General features: G+C 51.7%; 1 protein-coding gene across 2 annotated transcripts in view; it reads left to right on the top strand.

Moving 5' to 3' along the window:
• The first annotated feature begins 253 nt into the window (after nucleotides 1–253).
• The window catches only part of HLCS (holocarboxylase synthetase), a 182,766-nt gene continuing 161,806 nt past the window's right edge, over nucleotides 254–21,213 (top strand). The window contains exons 1-2 of one of the 2 annotated variants that reach the window (XM_036017423.1): nucleotides 254–451; nucleotides 16,245–16,382. Coding sequence is in view for 1 of the 2 variants with exons in the window: in XM_028504909.2 (XP_028360710.1) it covers nucleotides 12,976–13,170; nucleotides 16,245–16,382 (333 nt within the window). In the remaining variant the exon portion in view is untranslated. Of the gene's footprint in view, nucleotides 452–12,906; nucleotides 13,171–16,244; nucleotides 16,383–21,213 lie in introns of those variants that run through there. The other variant, XM_028504909.2, reaches the window with a different exon arrangement.

The raw sequence follows: 21,213 nt of genomic DNA, 5'->3' as shown, positions 1-21,213 counted from the left end.
GAGGACTCGGGAAGGGGGCTTCACCTACCCCGCGGTCAGGCCAGGCCTCCCGAGGAGGTGGCATTCTGACATTCCAGGCCAGAGGTAAAGGACGGGTCGTAGGATGCCGCGGCCGGCGGAGGCCGTGTTCTGGGCAGCGGTAGGGGTGCTCCGCGGAGCCAGGAGTCCGCGCGGGTGCGGCCCGCGGCACAGCGTGCTGGGGCGGGGTCAGAATCTGGGGGTGTTACCCCGCAGGGGGGCCCAGGGAGGGATATCCAGATCAGGCCATTCCCATGGCCTGTTTCCCACACCCTCGCTGCCACCTGATCAGTCCTGCGCGACAACACCCCGCCCCCTTCGGGTGCATTTCAGCGGCGGCCGCCCCCTCGGTCCGGGCGCAGCTGCGGCGCTGGGAGGCCCGGAGGCCTGGAGCGCGGCGGTGGGGTCCGGGTGCTCCGGGCTCGACCCACAGGTACGTGCCGCGCGGATTGACCGTCTCGCCAGGCCCAAGGGCGGAGGTGCCAGGGCCGAGCCTCCACGTTGGCGCAGGCGCACGCTGGTCGGTGGGTTTCCCCAGAGAAAGCCGGGTGGCCGGCCGTTGAACCCGCCGTTTATCACCACCCCCCAGGGGAGTTATTTATAGAAAGGAATAGTTTTATCACGGCGTGCAATCTGCAATCTGCGCCCCCCCCCCCCCCCCCCCCCCCCCATTTAGGATATCCGAATCGGGGCTGGGCGCAATCATCTCTCCGGGGCTGAAGTCTTGTAGCAAGTGGGCCGCCTAGGGCAGGTCCCTTTCGGCTGCATCACCGTTCCGCTCTCGGCTTCCCCCGGAGCGCGCCCGTTCTCTACCTACGGCTCGACCGTTTGGTAAACACAGAACCTACTTAGCCCCGTGGTTGCTGAGACGCTTCTCTTAATTTCTCGTCCCGTTCCACCCGATCTGCTGTTAATTATAAACCGCCTGCTGTGCTGTTGGGGCTAAGCAGGGGGGTTGCATAAACGTTTTAAAAATCACGGTTTGACCTGCAAAGCAAGGGGCGTCAACAGGGGGCACTGCCGCTTCGCTGGACCCGCTCCTGGAGACTGTACCGGAGCCTCCGGGGAGAGACCGTTTAGTGTGACAGGGAGGAAGCAAAGCCGAGAGCTGAGCCGGGAACGCACCGGGCTGTGGCTGTACTACCGCCTCGGTTCTCCCACCGAGTCTTTGCACCAGACTTGTCTCCGCACCCATGGGATTTCCACTAGCAAAGGTTTATAATAATAGGTATGACTTTTTGTTTTCCTCAGAATCTGTAAGTGGCTCTTCCTAAGCGTGGAAAAGTGTCAGGTCCTAAGAGAAAAAATGTTCAGGTTGGTGGAGGGGGAGAGGGGAAAAAAAAAATCCAGTTGTCATATGACTCTCTGCCCAGTCTCACGGAACTTTCACCCGCAAGGAGAGAAGGCCAGTGCACTGGGCATGACCGCTGGGCTTGTCGCTTCTGGCCGAGTCTCCTTTTCCACAGTTAGCCTCCTGTGTGCTTTGGACTCTTTCAGTCCCTTCTCTTCTCCAGTTGTCCCTTGATAGCCTTCTGTGTGTCCCTGTGGTCTTTCTTGCCCCAGACACACTCTGCCCAGGATTCCACCCAGCAGCTCTTGGGGCTGCAAGTTTATACACAGCTGAATGTTTCTGTCCTCTGTCCTGCACACGGGGCCCTGCTCTGAATATTCCAATTAATGGGACAGACGCCATTAAAAGCGGGAGCCCTGGACTCCACACACTGACTTCAGTTTAAATCTGCTTCTGTTGGGAGATGACTTCACCTGGAGGAGTGTGTCAGGTGGTGGAGGCTTCAGGCACCGGGACTGACCAGTGGGGGAAAATTCCTAGGCAGACATGCTTTTCTGTGCCTGACAAAGGCATTGTCCTCCTCTACTGGGAAGGACCCCTGCTAGTGTGGGCCTCAGAGCCCAAGCATCCCGTGCTGCCAAAAGGAGGCAACACTGTCCTCCTGGAAAGCCCTCGTGGGGATGAAACGGCCTTGCCCTTCTAGTCTGTTGACTGGGTGCAGGTGGGCTGTTGCTCCATCAGCGCATGGGGATGGTTCGTCCTCGGTGGAGGGCCTGTGGGACGGTGGTCCCGTAACGTTACAGTGGAGCTGAACACCTCCCATAGCCTAGTGACGTGGCAGTGGTCAGGACATCACTCGGGTGTCTGTGGTGACGCTGGAGCAAACAGACCTACCGTGCTGTATGTTGAAAGTACAGCACACACAATTATGTGCAGCACACACTACAGCACACACGATTATGTACAGTACACACTATAGTACACACAATTATGTGCAGTGCACACTATAGCACACACAATTCCATACAGTGCAGAGTACTTGAAAACGATCATAATGACTGTTGCTAGTTTATGTATTTACTGTATTAGACTTTGCATCGTTATCTTACGTCCTTTACCTGCGTATAAAGAGCAGTTCGCTGTAGACAGTATGCCGTGTTGCGCCAGCAGCAGCCTCCTGCATCTCGTGTTCACTGCATCTCTTGGTTGCATCATTTTCTCGTGTTTGATTTAATCTGGTGTTGTTTTGTACAGGAATGTGCTGTGCTGGGAGCAATGGGCTGCACCCTGTTAGCCACGTGGTAGGCCACGTGTGTGTAAGGGGGTGCTGTATGTTTGCACAACTGTGAAACCACTTGGACATTTCTCAGAACGTGTCCTGTCGTTAATCGGGTGTACTCAGTGCTGCGTGCTCCCCCTCCACAGGCACCTCGGGGATGCTCTAACTCCCAAGCTGGGGGGCAGGCACCTGCCCACGGTCACTGAATGCGTTTGTGTGGGGTGGGGTGGGGGGCGGCGGGGAGTTGGGGTGTGTGCAGCGGCTCATGTCTTTATCTCCTTTTGGTTGTAAAGGTTGTAGTCAATTTCCAGTCATTCATTTGACCCCCATTACTGGCCCTTTAAAAGTGAGGCCTGAGATCAGGACGTGGGGCAGGGTCGGCAGGGAGACAACAATGTAGTTAGAGCGAGCGGGGCTCCCATTCCTGCTCCCATTCCCTGCACTGTCCTCGGGGTGACTTGGGCTGTGAGCGCCCTGCCTGTGTGTGGTCGTCTGATGGGTGCTACAGGCCCCGCTGGAGGTCCCATCCAAGGGGCAGGGCGCTGCGCACAGAGGGTGGCTCCCCTGCCCCCACCGGGAGCAGACTCTGCCTGGGATCTAAGGGCCCACTCCCCACTGCTGGGCGAAGACACGTTGGCTCTCAGTGAAGAACGTTCTGTGAGCACTTCTCTCTCTAGTGGCCAGCGGAGTAGAAGAGACGTGTTACCTCGCTTTACAAACAAATGGATGAGCCAGTTTCTGAAGCTTTTATTAAGCACCTTCAATGTGCTTAATGTGCCGGGGACTTGCAGGAGTGTAAGACATTACTGCCAATGAAATGCTTGTAAAGCGACTCACACTGCAGTGTGTCGGGGTCTCAGGACTTCAGCGCTCGAGGGCGCAGTCGGAGGTGATCTGGTGGGTGTCTCTCCTTTTCTAAACAGCCAGGGAACCGGGGCCCAGAGAGATGGAGTGATAGGCTTCACACTGCGTGGCCAGTGAAGGACAGGAGCGGGAGGGACGCCAATGAAATTCAGTAGGAGGTCAGCCTCTAGTGTGTGTAACTTTTTATTTTGAAATCATTTTAGACTTACAAAAGAGTTGCAAAAGTAGCACAGAGTTCCTTCACCCAGGTCCCTCTGGCGCTCACGCAGCCATGGACGGACCGAAAGAGTCCCTGGACACCAGCGCGGCACGGTGTCGGCTGAGCCGCAGCCCTCGGATTCCGGCAGTTTCCGTGCAGGGCCCTTTCCTTTCCAGGATCCAACCCAGGGTCCCGAGTTGCATTTTCTTCTTTTAAAAAATGTTTATTGAATGTATCGGGGTGGTTGCTGATAAAACCATGGGTCTCAGGTGCACAAGTCTGTGTCATCTGCCTATTGTATTGTGTGCGCCCATGTCGCATTTTGACTGTAATTTTTAATTTTTTAGAAGATTTTTTATTTCTTTTCAGAGAGAGGAGAAGGGAGGGAGAGATGGGGGGCGGGGAGAGACAGAGATAAACATTGATAGGTTGCCTCTCACATGCTCCCAACGGGGGACCTGGCCTGCAACCCTGGCATGTGCCCTGACCGGGAGCCACACCAGTGACCCTTTGGTTTGCAGGCCGGTGCTCAATCCACTGAGCCACACCAGCCAGGGTTTGACTCTGTAATTTTTAACTTTGGATTTTCCCTATACTTGAGGGTCCTTAAAACAGTAGTAAATCAGTGACATTCAGTTGTACAGAAAGTGGACCATAGCTCTCTTTTAGTGCATTTTTAGAGCGAGCTGTTTGCTCTGGCGTTCTCTGTGAAATCCCAGCCGCGGCTTTTCGGGTGCGTCCAGCCCCTGGGCAGCCCCAGCCTGTGTGATCTGGACACAGAAGGCTGTCCTCCAGGCTAGCAGCGGCACACCTGAACCTCCCGTTGCCACCCTCCACCTTGGATCCTGAGTTTTATTTCAACTTATTTTTCTTGCTCGTAGGGCATTCCTTGTTCTCAGGCGCCCAGCTTACATAGTGGAGGGCTTTGGAGACAGACAGACATAAATTCAGCTCCCACTTTCCCGACCTAGTTGTGGGATCTCAGGCAAGTTACTCAGTTGCTCTAAACTCAACTTTCTCCTGTGCCACCTGGGGACAAGAGCCACCCCGCTGTTAACGAGAGGGTTAGGTGAAAGAATGTACATAGTGATTAGCACAGGGCTTGGTGTGCAGGCACGGGGAGTGAGTCCATGAATGGATGGATGGTCCTTACGGGTGACCAGGCTAGGTGGGTGCGGTGGAAGGTCTTGAAGGCCAGGGAAGCCCCCCTGAGCTTCGTGGTGGGCAGGGGCAGGCACTGAAGGGTTTGAGGAAGGGGGTGACGGATCACAGGCGCACTGTGGGGAGTCGCGTGCAGAAGGTGCTGGAGTGGGAGGCCTGCAGGGGGCTGGTGGCTACCACGCTGGCTCCAGCGACCACGGCAGAGAGGGGTGAGGGGAAGATGAGACTCAGGACTGTGTGGCGGCACCATCAACGGAGATAAACGGGGTGCGGGGGGTGGAGGGAAGCTGAGGCCGCACAGAGACTGCATTCCAGGTCCGGGTGGAAAGGAGAATGGGACGTTCTCCGCAGAGACAGGAATCAGGGTAAAGAGGTCATTTGTGGGAGAAAACTGCATTCCGTTTTATGCACGTTGCTTCTGAGATGCCAACAAAATATCCAAATAAATACACACGGGAGGGATGACGATGGCGCTGGAGGCTGGGAAAGGCCGGAGCCGGCAGTGAGGGTCAGGGCGCTGCGCCCAGAGCGGCGGTCACGGAAACCCGGTGGGCGAAGGGAGCCGCCGTGGAGAACGGGGGAGGGCAGACACGGGGCGAAGGCTCCCTCGCGCCCGACGGCTGGAAGGAGCGCGAGAGGCAGAGAAGGCGGCGCGGGGAGCCGGGACCGGTTAGTGCGCTTGGGCGCCCCCACATGGAAGTGTCGGCAGGGCCGGTTTCTCCTGAGGCCTCCCTCCCTGCCGTGTGGATGGCCATTTCCCCCCGCATGCCCCCCCTCCCAAGTCCTGATCTCTTACAGGGACCCCAGCCCCACTGGGTTGAAGCCCGCCCCTGCGACCTCATTCCACCCTCACCGCCACCACCGCCACCATGAAGGCCTCATCTCCACGTACACTCACGTACTAAGGTGTTGGGGGTTAGGATTTCAGCATCAGAATATTTTGGGGGAGACAATTCGGCCCATACTGTAGGAACAGAAACAGAGAATGGATCTGGGAAGCACTGTTTTAAGGGAAGCATTTCAGAATGGGCAGGGGCTGGCCACCCGCCTGTTCTTCCTCAGACTCAGATCCCCCCTCCCCGCCTCCCCTCCTCTGCAGTAATGGGCGAGGAAGGAGGCTCTTTGACGCTCCCCTTCCGTTTAGCTTCAACCAAGTTCGGCCCAGGGGGCACTAGAAGGCCAAGGGAGTGGAGAAACCCAGGAGTTTCCCCCCTTCTCTGTGGGTCTGGCTGGGTCTCCCTCTTGCAGAGGATAGCTCTGGGAGGTTCCCGCTCCCACCAGGTGGCCCCGGCTCCTTGGGGCTCAGTTCCCCGGGGGCGGGCAGCAGCCCTCCGTTACCTCTGTTCCCGGGGTCACCTGCCTGTCCCTTTTGGTGTGTGTGCACTTTCTCAGTGTCTGGAGCAACATCTCAATATTAACAGCTCCCCCAGCCCCCGTTTCAGTATTTAGGCTGGTTCCTTTCTTCCTCTTTTAAGAGAAATTTTTGTGACAGTTTATTGGAGCCGAAGTGATGCCATAGCCCAGGGAGCAAGCTCTCTAATGCTCTCAGGGCTTCCGTTTCCCTGACTAGCGGGGACAGCAGGCCGCGGCCGGGAAAGCAGAGGCTGCAGAAAGATGGGAGGGATGAAAACTGGACCCAGTCGGATTTTCAAGCAACGGGCTGCACGCCACACTCCCAGGGATTCAGATGGGCGTCTCCGTCCATCTGATGGGTTTGTACCGGTTCCCAGGGAGGTTTCAATGTCTGTGTATTCCTCTATTTTGATTACCCAACTAAAATTCCGTGTTGCCTGATTTGACAGTATGATTGTTCTGAAACAGTACGCTGTTAACGTGAGCCCTAAGGTGACTGGAGGGGGGTCAAGATGCTCTGTGCAGGTCCGTGGGTCCTCAGCGTCCCAGCGAGGACGTGCAGCGACTCCTGTCTGTCTGTCCTTCCACCCAGCTCTTCAGACACTCATGTGGGGGAGGGCTTGGCCCCACTACTTCATCTGGCTTTCAACTTGAGGGTGCTGTACTCTAGAAACTGATAGTTTTCTCTGGCCGGTGTGGCTCAGTGGGTTGAGTGCTGGCCCGCGAACGAAAGGGTTACTGGTTGGATTCTCAGTCAGGGCACGTGCCCAGGTCCCCAGGCACAAGAGGCAACTACACTTTGGTGCTTCTCTCTCTTCCTCCTTTCCCCCTCTCTAAAAATAAATAAATAAAATCTTTCAAGGAAATAAAAGCCGACAGTTTAAGCTCTGAGAAGATGGTAGCATTCAGTAAGCCGTCCCCTGCTCCCTCCAGATACTGACTCCCAGAGGAGGCAGGAGGCAGGTGCAGCGCGCCAACCCATTCTGAAATCAGTCCGCGACCTTCTGGGTCAGTTCCATTTCATCGGGGTCCCCCTGCTGTCACCAAAAAGACCCCTACGTGTGTGCTGTGCAGCCCAGCTAACAGGTTCTGCCTGTTCTTTACTTTCTGTGTCTTTCTGACTCATGTTAGAATGTACACGTTTTACACAGTTAGTACCTACATTTTAACTAGACTCCATCCTATTTTAAAACTTAGATCTTCTTGCCCTGGCTGGCGTAGCTCAGTGATTGAGCGCAAGCTGCGAACCAAAGTGTCACAGGTTCGATTCCCAGTCAGGGCACATGCCTGGGTTGCAGGCCATGGCCCCCAGCAACCGCACATTGATGTCTGTCTGTCTGTCTCTCTCTCTCTCAAAAAAAAATAAAATAAAATCTTAAAAAAACTTAGATCTTATTTTATTACTATGTAACATTTCCTTACCAACTTAATGCTACATATTATTATACCAAGATTTACAGCGAATCAGTTCACCTGGTTCTTCCAGTTAGCATTATCTTGACGTATTACCAGCCAGTGCCTCTATCTCTTATTGCCAGGAGATCGGGGAGATAGCCGTTATCTTGGCATTGCGTGCAATTAAGAAATAATGACACAGCACATACAGGCTCCTAGGGTTTATGTAAAAGAATCTTTTAATTCTTAGGTCACAATTCACATCTTGTCTTTATTATTATTTGTATGTTTTATAAAGATTTTATCTATCATTTTTAGAGAGGGGGAAGGAAGGAGATAGAGAGGGAGAGAAACATCAATGTGTTGGTGTCTCTCACGCACTCCCAACTGGGGACCTAGTCCACAACCCAGGCATGTGCCCTGAGTGGGAATCAAACCAGCAACCCTTTGGTTTGCACGCCGGCACTCAATCTACTGAGCCACACCAGCCAGGGCTATTATTTGTATTTTGAATTACAACTCTGGCATAGAACTTTGAGTCCTTTTGATAAATATAAAACTTCCAAAAGAAATAATATTAGGACAATCACCAAAGTTTATAGAAATACAATGCAATTAAAACAACAAATTTCTAAGCCATATTATATAATTATAAGGAATTACTTATGAACATTTAAGACACTTAATATAAAATTTTCCTATTTAGAAAAAGTGTTTTTAAACATTGGGATTCCCAAGGCGATCTCTGACCCAGGGTAGTGGTGGCTGGATTGACCGCTGCCTTCACAAGGGCCCTGGCATTTGCTGATCAGCAAGATTGAAAATGACACCTTTCTTTTCCCCTCTGGGGCCCCGATCACAGCCCAAGCCAGTAGTTTATCTCTCTGTCAAAAACTGTGTTTTTATTTTAAGTTTAAACCAATAAGAAAAGGGATTGGCCCTGGCTGGCATAGCTCAGCGGATTGAGTGCGGGCTGCAAACCAAAGGGTCGCAGGTTCGATTCCCAGTCAGGGCACATGCCTGGGTTGCTGACCAGGTCCTCAGTGAGGGCCACTCCAGAGGCAACCACACATTGATGTTTCTCTCTCTCTCTCTCTTTCTCCATCCCTTCCCATCTCTAAAATTAAATAAAATCTTTAAAAAAGGGAGGATTTTTTTGAAGAGCCATGTTACTTTTTTTAAAATTTATTTTATTTTTTTTTAGAGAGGGAAGGGAGTGGGGGAGGGAGGGAGAGAGAGAGAAACATCAATGTGTGGTTGCTGGGGGCCCTGGCCTGCAACCCAGGCATGTACCCTGACTGGGAATCGAACCTGCAACACTTGGGTTTGCAGCTCGTGCTCAATCCACTGAGCTACGCCAGCCAGGGCTGGATTGTTATTTTAAAATAGGTTAATTCACTTAATCTTTAACTGCACATACAGAGAGTGACACGGACATTTTCTGACTAGTAAACACACATAGCATCGATCATTGAGTATTCAAAGCTCTTCACATTTTATAGTTTTTGCCAACAAAAACCTCCTGATTCCAATTAAATATGTATTTCAATTACATTTATCTCAGAGAGCACCTTTTTAAACAGATGGTCTTTTTTGAGACCATCAGTGGAATCTCTGAACATCATTTTAAATTTGCAAACTGGTTTAGCAGTCTAACCCTTGTGGAGGGAATAGACTCTTATTTATAAAACAAAGACTATGTATTTTAACTGCTAAAAATGGACTCTTTACAATGACAGTTATTTAACGTTTAGTACCTACCCATCATTTCCTATGAAATTGGGATTTTATTTCAAAAACAAACTATCCTTCTCAGCTGTGGCTACTGCACTGATCAGCATGCTGAATGCTTCCCAAGTTCAGGTGCTTCCCAAGTTCAGACAGAGCTGATGTCACTGTGATAGACTTTTCTCTGGGGACGAGCTGTCACCTGTTTAAAGGGGGACAGACTGGCTTCCTCTAGGAGACTGACGTTCTTTTGGTTTCAACTCCGCCTCGCCCCCAAACCATCACTTCCCTGGCGGGCCTCCCAAGGGCGGGGGACCAGAGACTGTGAGCCTGGGAAGGCTTTTCTTGGAGACAGCCAGTGGTTCTGCTGGGCAGCTGAGGTGCTCTTCAGGTGCTGGCTAGGGAGTGCACCATTCTTCCTACAGGGATGGTCTTGTAAATGGCCAAGTCTAGTTTTCAAACTCCTACTGCAATAACAGTGTGGAAGTCTTGAGAGTCTGGAGCAACCCAGATGCAGGGAGTAATAGATGGAGACTTTGGCAGTGCTTTTCAAGCCTGAATGTGTTTGTGAATCATGTGGGGTTTTTTGTTAAAAAGTGCAGATATGGACTCATTGGGTCCAGGATGGTGCCTGGGATTCTGAATTTCTAGCAAGCTCCTAGGTGCCGACGATGCTGCTTGATGCCAGGGACCCCTCCTTGGGTAGCAAGGGACAGGGTGGGCAGCAGGTACACAGAGTCGATCCCCTGATGTTGTATTTTTGCCTCCTTCCCCCTTCCCATTGCTCCCTGGGGCGATGGAGCTAAGTCCCATCACTTCAGGTGGGATCATGAACAGAGCCTGCTGTGCGACCCTTGAACCCCTCCTGCCCCTCCTCATCCACCTGCGCTCCTCTTCTCCTTCCTGGCCGTGAGCAGTATCAGGGGTCCTCAGTCAAAGGGGCAGGAAGGGGTCTCATCCACTTCTCCATTTGGGGTGACCCAGTATGCTCCCCATTCTTTGTAAGCCAGAGCTGGTGTACAGTTTTGACCTCCACATTTTTCCCATGACGTCTTCCGAGACCACGACATTGTGAGACACCCGAGGGTCAACCTGGAAAGCTCCCGTTCTGGTCAGATGGAGTCGTGTTGTCCGTGGAAGGTGAGGGTGCAGAGCTCTTAAGGAACCTGGAGAAACTAGAGATGCTTGTGATCTTCAGGGAGAGGAGACGACTTCTCTGTACCTGGCCCGGGGGTGGGGAGACTGGTCCTTGGAGCCAAAATTCAGCGAACTCCTAGAAGGCTATCTGAAGTGTTTGTGTAGGAGAACATCAGGGTTGATCGTTTATTAAGCCTTTGCATGTTCTTAATTCCTGACTGGCAGCCCTGTGTCATCACGGAGGGGCTGAGTCCCCCCTCAGAGGGGCTCCCTCACTTCTTCCTGCAGTGACACAATTTTAGGTCTTGTTCCCGTGCAGGGACCTGCTTCCCAACTGCCACAGTAGGGTATGGCTTCACCCTGCTCACCAGCGTCGTTCTTCTATTTCTGGTCCACTTCGATGCTCACCTTGTTTCCGAGCCCTGCTATTTCTTCTTAGTGTCTTTCTCTTTTTAGATCTATCATTGCCATGGACAATGGGAGAATGTCCTATGTCATCTCACTGGAAGTGTGAGGTTCTGAAAGTGGGTATTCTATACTGCTACTTTAAATTTACTGATTTTAAACAGAGAGTGGAAGGGAGAGAGAGAAACGCTGATTTGTTGTTTCACTTACTGATGCCTGTGTTGGTTTGTTTTTGTACGTGCCCTGGCTGAACGTTGAACCCCCAACCTTGGCTTTTTGGGATGATGCTCTCATGAACTGAACTACCTGGCCAGGGCCCTTTAAAAACCTGTCCTTGGATGCAGGAAGACTTGGGCGTGGCATACTGGATTGCATTGAGTGCATTCTGCCACCCACTCACAGCAGGGGTGTCAGAGTCATTTTTACCAGGGGCCACAACAACCTCACAGTTGCCTTCAAAGGGCCGAATGTAATTCTAGGACTGTATCAATGTAACTGCTCCTTAACTAGGGGCAAGGAGCTCGGTGCTGCCGCTGGATAGACACAAGGTGCCAGATGAGATAAAACAAGGTGGAGGGCCATATTTGGCCCACAGGCCTTGTGTTTGCCACCTCTGACTTAGAGCAAAGGCCAGAATGGGAAGCGATGCAGGGACAATCTCAGCTGTGCTTCAGTGTCCTGAGGAAACTGTCCTCTATTTCCGGTGGGTTTGCTCCACCGCTGGCGATCCTGTGGGTGAGTGGCGTCCACAGTGTTGTGTTCTCAGTGCTTCTCTACAGACTGCCTCTAAGAAATGGGGCTCCATGGGAGAAATCTTGTCCGTCCGCACCAGGAATAATTATGCTTCTCTTCGGGGACGAGAGCACCGAGTCCTAGCTGACATTTTCCTTTTCCTACTGGCTTTAGGATGCTCACAAAGTGGTGATTCACGCATGCAAGAACACCAGGCAGCTTTTTACTCCTGATCTGTCTTCAACTTGTTTCCTGCCCTGACTTTAAACTGCACAGAGTCCAGAAGAAATAATTGGGTTGGCCACAAAGTCCACATGGTTTTCTCCCATAAAAGACATATTTTTCAACTTTCTGATTTGGATATTTTGAGTATGTGGTAGAACATTGACTGTTCCCAATTAATGTCTCAATTTGATCTCTATTAACTTTTTTTAAAAGTTATTTTTTCTTTTTTTTATATCAATGTGTGGTTGCCTCTTGCAGGCCCCCTACCAGGGACCGGGCCTGCAACCCAGGCACGTGCCCTGACTGGGAATCGAACATGCGACCCTTTGGTTCACAGCCCACACTCAATGCACTGAGCTACACCAGCCAGGGCTGATTGCTATCAAGGTTAACTGATCTACCTGACCCTGGAGCATCATCCAGTGAGAAATCCCCAGCATGAAACTTCACAAACCACTTTTGACACTTTTAATCAGTCACAGGACCTTCTCCATATACTGCACCAATCTTTTTTCGCGTTTCAGTTGCGTTTTTACCTTTCTTGGAATAATAAAGAATATGCGGAAAATATTGGGTATTTTCTTACATCTTCACTATTAAAATGGCTACACTAAAATTCCCCAATTTTAGTAAGTGTTTTAATGCAGACTGATACGACAGCTGTCACAATGCAATCTTAACAAAATTGTTTCGAATGAAGAGAACGAAGCGCTACTGGAGCCACATTAAGGAAAAACCCAAACGAACTTTTTGGCCAACCCAGTATTTTATTGCATCGTATGAATTTACGTAAGGCCTCACCTTCTTTTCCCCGCCGGACTGGGTGGAGGCTGCCAGCACACTTCGGTCCCTGTATGGCGCGGGTTAATTCGTGTATTAAACACGCACGGCCCCTTCCTCAATCAGCCTCCCACCCGTGCAGGAGGGGAGGCCGGACTGGGGCTTCAACAGGCCGGGCAGCCTCCGGCCTGCACCCCTGATGCTCAACCTACTCATCATCCTGCCCCACAGGCTTCCACTGCCCCCGTCACAACATCCCCGCCCACAGCAGCACACCCACTTCCCCGCGTGGCCTCTCCCTTGCGGCTCCGCCCCTTCCGGCCGGCGGGGGTGCAGGGGAGGGGCGGGCCGGCCGGGGAGCGCGAGCGTCCCGAGCCAGCGCCCCGAGCCAGCGCCCCGCGGCGGGCCATGCTCATCACGCTCTGCTACCTGTACCTGTGGGTGCGCTGGGGGCGCCGGCCGGCCGCGCTCGTGCGCGCCACGGTGCGGCGGCTGCTCGCCACGCGCTGTTCCTTCACGTTCTGCGGCGCGGCCGCGCAGCCCCGGGATGCCCGCGTGTGCCTGAGCCGCGGCGGCCGCGTCTTCTGCGTCAGTGAGAGCCAGGTGGGCGGGCGGCGGCGGCGGGGGGCGGGGCCTGCAGGGGGCGGGGCGGCGGGGCGGCGGGGCGGCGGGGCGGGGGTCGCGGTCTCCGGGCCCCTCGCCGGGCAAGCCAATCCGGAAGCGCCTGCCCGCCCGCCCTGGGCGGTGCGAACCGAGGAGCACCTTCCGCGCCGGCGCGGGCGGCGGGCTGGGGTCCTTCTGCGCGCGATGCCCGGGGAAACCCGGGTTAGGGGACCGGAGATGTGGAACTGAAAGGTGACGCGTTCGCCTCCCCAGGGCGCGCGAAGTCCAGTGTGTGGACGCCAGGCTCTTGGCATTACAAAATAGGCGTGTACCCCTGCGACCGTGCCGTGGCCATTAGCTCTGAACCCGAGAGCACTGCCCGCTTAGTCTGTCCTTCTGTCCTCTCTGGGCTGGAGTTTGGTTGAACTGAATTTAGAGAAAGGTTGCAGATCCCCAGCTTTCAGTCAGGTATCTCCGATGGGACGCAGACTGCCGGTCTTCCTGTCCTTCTGCCAGTGGCATCATTTGCCGGCCGGGGCGCTCCACGGATTGTCTTTCCATGTCTCCTTTCGGTTTGCACAGCCTTTGTTTTTTGGCCCAGTACATCGCCAGGTGACTACAAATTCAGTAGGCGCTGTGGTTTAATCTCTGCAAAAAACCTCTGCGCTCTGTAAAAGGAACTGTAGTTCTTCCCGTTCTTCCTATTGGCAAAGGGACTTGATTCACAGTGCGGTTCTGCGCAAATTTCCATGGAGGTCACTGATGTTTTTATTAACATTTCCAAGTGTTCCGCTTTTCATCAGTTTCTTGCCCTTTCCTTCTGGAAAGTAGACTCAGTTTTAGCATTAAAGTGAGATTTTTCTATGTGTGTGCCCTAACACTGGGTGGGAATTAAAATCTTAGGTTTGAATACTTTTTTGAGGTTGTGCTTAGGTATGGGAGTATACCGCGCTGCTAGCGAATCAAAACTATCCTTCCTTGTTGGTCTGCTCTAACACACAGAATATAAGTAACTGTCTCAGATCTAAGAGAGGGCATATCTGGCACCGCCTAGATGCAAGGGGGTGAAATTCATTTATTATATACAGTGGATGCCTTAAGGAAGGAGCCTAATTCTCTCAAGGAACCCTGGTTGAGAAGGAAAATAAAGTGAGTGCAAATGGAGGGGTGGATTTTTCTATTGCACTGCTTTCCAAACTGGATCATTTACTTAAAAAAAAAAAACTGGTAAGGATTACAGTGGAAATTTTGAACTTTCAAAAATATTGAGACATAAATGTCCTTACTTTTCTTGGAAGACAGTTTCACTTTGGAACATCTCCATGACTTTCTTGGTCTTCTACTAACTTCAGCAACTAACTAATGCTGTTCAGCCCTTGTCCACTGCTCCAGCCAGACCTGCCTCGGGCTTTCGAGGGATTCTCTAACTTGCTGTGCCCCCAGCTCTTGGCATAGTTAACTTGATTCCCGAGCTTTGCTCAGATGTCCCTGTCTCACCCAGACTGGGTGGGACAGGCCTGCTCTTACCCTCAGAGTTTAAATCACAGTTCATCTTTTCAGTTTTTATTTTTTTCTCCCTAAGGTCTGGGTCAGTTCAGCTTTGCTGCCTGACCTGTGACATCACTCAGTAGTCCAGTGAATGAAGGCGTGGTTAGTGGTTGTTGGGTTTAAGCTCTCAAGTTTAAGGCCTACAACTGGAAAACCTGACAATTTATTTGTGATTAGCTACTGATATCTTCCCCCAAGCATATGCCTATTGATTTTAGAGAGAGGGGAAGGGATGGAGAGAGAGAGGGGAAGGAACTTCGATGTGAGAGAGAAACATTGGTCAGTTGCCTTTACACGTCCACATCCCAGGCATGTGCGCTGGAATCGAACCCGAGACCTTTCAGCTTACAGGACAGTGCTCCAACCCACTGAACCACACTGGCCGGGGCTAGCTACTGTTATTTTAAGATTTAAAATATCACAGGGCTGATGATTTGGTTCAGTGGATGCCTTATTGTCAGTCTGCCTGGACTGAAATAGCCGTAGAACTGAATCTTGTGCTTTTGTTGCCTGTGTATTTTACATATTCAAAACCAGATGCACACATGCAGAATGTATGTAATGGAAGGTCCCGTGAGAATGGGTCAGCGTAATCAAAGATAGTTTATACCAACTGGGAAATCTCAGGGTTTTGTTTAATGTGCACACATTTTCTTTGTGTGAGTAACGTGGACAATCTGTTTTTTTGTTTTTAATTCTTATTGAGAATTATATGTACTCACAGAGAGGAGTTTTTCCTCCTCCAAATTTTCATCCTTTCCTTAGCTCAGCCGACTGTAAGCACGTGCTGGGTGCCAGGTTGCGAGGCCTGGCGGACGCACCCCCTGCTCTCCCCGGCAAGGCCTGAACAGGTCTGCGGCACTGGGGGGACCGGCCCGAATGCCTTTTCTTTTCTTTTTTTTTTTTTGGTGATGGTGATGCTAAGGCTTGCCCCCTGCAGCCTCAGATTTCAGCTTTCTCCGCTCTGGTTCTGCTCTGGGTGTGTCTCGTGTTTCCTAGGTGGAAGCCTTAAAAATCGATTTGCTGTCTTTTCAGAGAGGTTTCAGGAAGGAGAGCAGACATCAGTCGGTTTATCAGTCTTGGGGGAAATGGAAGGACAGCTCTTCAGGCTTCTGTTAGCAACAGGCTTCTGTCCACTGGGCTGTGCTCTGAGCCTCCTCGTCCTTACATGCCCCTCCGAGTCTGGAGAGCATGGGAAAGCTCCTCCATGCTCTAGTGCAAACCAGAAGGAATGGCAGGAGCAAGCCCAGATTCAGAATCGATTTCTTGGTAACAAATATCTAGAGATGTTAAAGTTGTCGTGAGTCGCAGAGGGCATTTTTTTGGCTGTTTGAATAGCCACAGTTCAACAGGAAACAAGAAACGCAGGGTGAACGTGGCCTATGGGAGGGAACCAGAGGACCTTGTTTAGATCCCACCGGGAATTACAGAGGAGGGACGCCCCGGACCCAGATGTTGAGGTAAGTGGCAGCTGTGGTTTGAAGTGATATTAAATCCTTTTTTGTGCATGTTCTCTTTCTATCCAGCCCGTTGACGACTTGAGCAAATGGGCCCTGTTTCTTGTTTCTCCTCTCATACTTGAAGCCGAACACGTAGCATTCGTGACAGAGAGCATTTGGGTGCACGGTGAGAGTTCACCGAGACCATCCTCTTCTTCAGGCCCCGTGAGTAACATGATTTTCACTTGTGTATTGTAAGGAAACGGTGTGTCTTAATGAAAACTAAATCCGTGTTTTTATGAGCGCTTTTTCCTGGCCTTTGAGACTCCCTTTCTTTTTGGATATTTTGGGTTACATTAAAATGTATCAGTGAAGTTACTTGGGTCTGTTTTTCTTTTCTAATGTGGCACCCGTGTGGCTCGTGTCGGTGGCCCACACTGTTGTTATCGGGTCCAGTGTCCAGGGTCATCCATTCCATCCCCATCCTAAACAAGAGCCACCGAGGCTGAGAGGCGTCCTGAGGAACGGGTTTATTGAGCTCAGGGTACTAGAAGAAGGACCAGGTCCCAGGGCGTCCAGTCTGACCCACCAGCATCCGGGCCGGACGGAGAAGACAAACATGCCACTGCCCTAGAGCTGCCGGGGCTCCTTTATCTCCCGGGTGTGGGGAAACAATGTAAGTCGTTCTAAGAGTTTACACCGGCTGCCAATGGGGAGGGGGAAAGGTGACAGAGCAGCTCCAGGACGGGTGTTTCCCACTGCGGACCGCTTGTGGCAGCAGCCCGGAAAGTCCACGCAAAAGGAGGATGTGGTGGTGTCTGGTGGCTGGCATTTTTTTAAAGATTTTATTTTTATTTATTTTTAGAGAGGGAGGGGAGGGAGAGAGAGAGAGAGAGAGATATCAATGTGCAGTTGCTGGGGGTCATGACCTGTAACCCAGGCATGTGCCCTGACTGGGAATCGAACCTGCGACACTTTGGTTCGCAGTCCTCGCTCAATCCACTGAGCTATGCCAGCCAGGGCGCATTTTTTTAATATACATATTTTTAATCCTCACCTGAGAATATTATTTTTATTATTGACTTTAGGGAGAGAGGAAGGGAGAGAGAAAGAGAGAGAGAGGGAGAGAAACATCGGTGTAAGAGAGAAACATTGGTTGCCTCTTGTACATGCCCTGACCGGGGATTGAACCTGCAACCTTGTGGGGTATGGGTTGGTTTTCCAACCAACAGAGCCAACTGGCCTGGGCTCTTTTTTTTTTTGATAGCTGCCTGGAAATTGATTCAAAGTTTTTTTTTTCTTTTAATTTTATTTATTTATTTTTAGAGAGAGGAGAAGGGAGGGAGAAAGAGAGGGAGAGAAACATCAGTGTGTGGTTGCCTCTTGCATGCTCCCTACTGGTGACCTGGCCTGCAACTCAGGCATGTGCCCTGACTGGGAATCGAACTGGCAACTTTTTGGTTCACAAGCAGGCACTCAATCCACTGAGCCATACCAGCCACAGCAAATCAAAGTTTTTGGAAAAAAACTTTTATTGAATTTATTGCAGTGACATTGGTGAATAAAATTGTGTAGGTTTCAGGCGAACAATTCTATAACACGTCATCTGTATACTGTACTGTGTGTTCACCACCCAAGTCAGGTCTCCTGCCGTCACCATTTATCCCCACTTTACCCTCTTCTGCCTCCTCTCAACCCCCTTTCCCTCTGGTAATCACCACACTATTGTCTGTACCTATGAGTTTTGTTTTTGTTTTTTTCTTAATTTCTTCACCTTTTTTACCCAGTCCCCCAACCCACCTTCCTCTCTGACAGCTATCAGTCTATTCTGTATACCCGTGAGTCTATTTTTATTTTGTTTGTTAGTTTATTTTGTTCATTAGACTCCACATACCAGCGAGATCATGTGATATTTGTCTTTCTTTAACTGGCTTATTTCACTTAGCATAATACTCTCCAGGTCCATCCATACTTTTGCAAAAGGTTAGCTTTCCTTTTTTATGGCCGAGTAGTACTCCACGGTGTAACTGTGCCACAGCTTTTTATCCACACGTCTACTCGTGGGCACTGTGGCTGCTTCCCCCCTGCCACTACCACGGCAGTCGGCCTCGTCCACACGCCAGCCCTCAGAATGGGGGAGCAGTGCAGGTGGGCAACAGCCAGCTTCCTCTTTAAAATTGTGACCCAGCTCTGGGCCGTGTGGTCCAGTGGGCTGGGCGCCGTCCCACAGAACGAAAGGTCGCTGGTGGGATTCCCTGTCAGGGCATGTGCCTAGGCTGTGGGTTTGGTCCCCGGTCAGGGCATGTATGAAAGGCAGTTGACTGGTGTCTCTCACATCGATGTTTCTCCCCTTTTTTCTCCCTCCCTTCCCCTCTCTCTAGAGGAAAAAGGTTAAAACTGAGATCCAGATGTTTCAAACTTCCCTTGTCCTCTCATCGCTTCCGCTGCAGGGGAGACTGAGAAATACCTCCCGCAACTGCACAGCCGTGGGTTCGGAGGAGCCCCGGAGCCGTGTTACCACGGGGGAGGAAGGCAGAGTAGATATGGGGAGATGGCGAGCTTCTCCCCTGCAGTCACCCCAGTTAACCTGTCTTCCACGGGGGATTTCATGAAGATCTTGCTAAGGGCGGCTTCGTCATTCTTAATTTTCTGGGGGTCTAAAGACGCCTAGCCACCAAGGGTTCTCTGTCCAGTCAGCTCATTTTTTTTTTTAAGATTTTATTTATTTATTTTTAGAGAGGGAAGGGAGGGAGATAGAGAGAGAGAGAATCATCAATGTGCAGTTGCTGGGGGCCATGGCCTACAACCCAGGCATGTGCCCTGACTGGGAATCGAACCTGCGACACTTTGGTTCGCTGCCCTCACTCAATCCACTGAGCTACGCCAGCTAGGGCTCCCAGTCAGCTCATTTTGCCTGGGCCCCCGAGTTGGTGGATCTTGTAGCCAGGGGCTGGAGAGGTCCAGAGCTGCTTTCTGCCCCTGCCCTGGTGTCACAGGTGGGCACAGGTAACCAGGTTCTTAGCAATCGGGACAAAGAATTGAACCAAACACCCAGAGTTCATAGAGGAGAACATGGGAGCAGGCCCTCTCCAAGCAGAGATGGACCTCATGGGCTGGAGGGATTCTATTCTTACAGGGCGGATCCTTCCTGCCCAGTTTTGGTGGGCTTTTACTGAGTGTGTACAAGTAGTTGCATTACTTTAAAGCTACTGCACAAGTGGTCTCCCATGATCCTCCCTAATTGGCCACCAGGGAAGAGAGTCCCACAATGCTAGGGAATTAATCCCTGTTTCTCCTGGGGTCCCCCTGTACTAGGCTCACCTTTCTCTAAGCCAGAGAATTATAGCTCTTCATGCTAGAGATTGGTGAAAAAGAAAAGAGTTATTTATTCAAGTTATACAGACTAAAAGTAATGACTTAATGTCTTTGTTAAAATTCCAAAGTCCCTTGAAACACCCACAAACACACACAGTCCTTCCTTCCCCCTTTGCCCATTCTGGGGTACCGTATCTCAGGGAAAGAAATAGAAGTCCGTGGCTCAGGCAGCTCTCAGTTTTTCCTAGTAATTTGTGCTCAGCTGGCAGTCCTTCCTTAGTTCCCAGTACCATTGGTTGTGTTGCCAGGATCTTCAGCTAAAGCCACGTGGTGATTCTTCCCATGGCTGAGGGGGGTGGGGGGTGATCCCCCTTTCTGGGAGAGCGATGGTGGCGGCAGCAGCAGCAGCAGCAGTAGCGAAAGGGCTAGCGTGGAGCTCATCGTGTCCTGGCCAGAGCAGGTGGCTGCAAGGTTGGCTAGGCCCGAGCGGTGAGAGCGCGGGCGCAGCATGCGGAGGCCTGGCGGTGGCTGCGGTGACCGGGCAGTGACCCGGTGCTCCCGAGTCACTTAGTGGTGGCCCCTTCTCGCGGCCTCGGCTATAGAGCTGGCTGGGACTCGGAGCCGGGTGGTAGAGGAGCCTCAGGTGGCTGCATCGCGGACGGTGTCTACGCGGCTGCGGGAGTCCCCACTTTGCTAAAGCCGCATGGTTCTCTCCAATGGCTGTTGTCCTCCCTGTACTGCCACAGCTGCATGGTTCCCTCCTCAATGGCCGCCGCACCTCAGTTTAAGTCCCCGTGCCAAATCTTTCTCTGCAGCTCCATTTCCGACTCCTCCCACACTCGGCTTCACATGCCAGAACTTGTATCCTTCCAGCTTTACTGGGCTGCCATCATGAGTCTGGGCAGGCGTGGCCCCATGTCCTGGAGCCAATCCTCTCTGAGCTCCCATGCAGGCGCTGTAACTCAGGGGACCCACCCTCCCCAGTTACATCTGGGTGGGGAAGTTACTTCCATTCCCCTGGCTCAGAGATGATCACAGCTATTTAACATATCTATGCAACCAGTTAAAGGTTATAGATATGCCAAATGACCATGCCAGAGAGTAGCTGCAAGGCTGTTGCTATGCGAAACAGCTCTCAATGGCCCTGCTTTACTTGTCCCTTCCCCTGGGGTGGAGAGTGAGGACATTCTATATTTTTCTAATATTTCCTGGACACCCTGAGTTCTGAACCCCATTCCAAATCTCTATTTGGGGACCCTTTGGCTGTACCCTCCTACACTGGCTCTCGCACTGAGCAAGCTGCGGTCGCTAAGGTGGGCTTCGGACCCGGAAAGGAGCTGACGTCACAGCTCACTGTCTTCTCACGGAGTCTGCAGTCCATTTGGGGCGACTGCTGGATGGGATTTTGCCTCTTGGGGGCCTCTTGTGAAGCTGTGTGTAGTTTTCACCTGACTGTCATTTAAATTTGACAGGATCCTAAGATATCCAAAGAAAATCTCTTAGGTAAGAGAGACTGTTGAACTTGATGCGATCTCATATTCTCTCCCATTTTTCGGACCGTACAACCCTCACAGATATTGAAAGTGTCTTTTTGAACTTGGGATACCTCAGATGGCTTTCGTTGTGCCGTGGGGCCCTGGGCGTCCCTCGTGGAGGTGGGAGGGGCGGTGAGGTGCGGGAGCAGATGCTGCAGTCAATGCAGCTTCAGTCACTGGTCACAGAGGCGCTTCTGCCCCGTGTC

This window comes from Phyllostomus discolor, chromosome 2 (genome assembly GCF_004126475.2).
Source record: "Phyllostomus discolor isolate MPI-MPIP mPhyDis1 chromosome 2, mPhyDis1.pri.v3, whole genome shotgun sequence".
In the NCBI taxonomy this organism is placed as follows: Eukaryota; Metazoa; Chordata; class Mammalia; order Chiroptera; family Phyllostomidae; genus Phyllostomus; species Phyllostomus discolor.
Note: the sequence above shows the minus strand (reverse complement) of the source record. Positions and strands in the feature narration are given on the sequence as shown.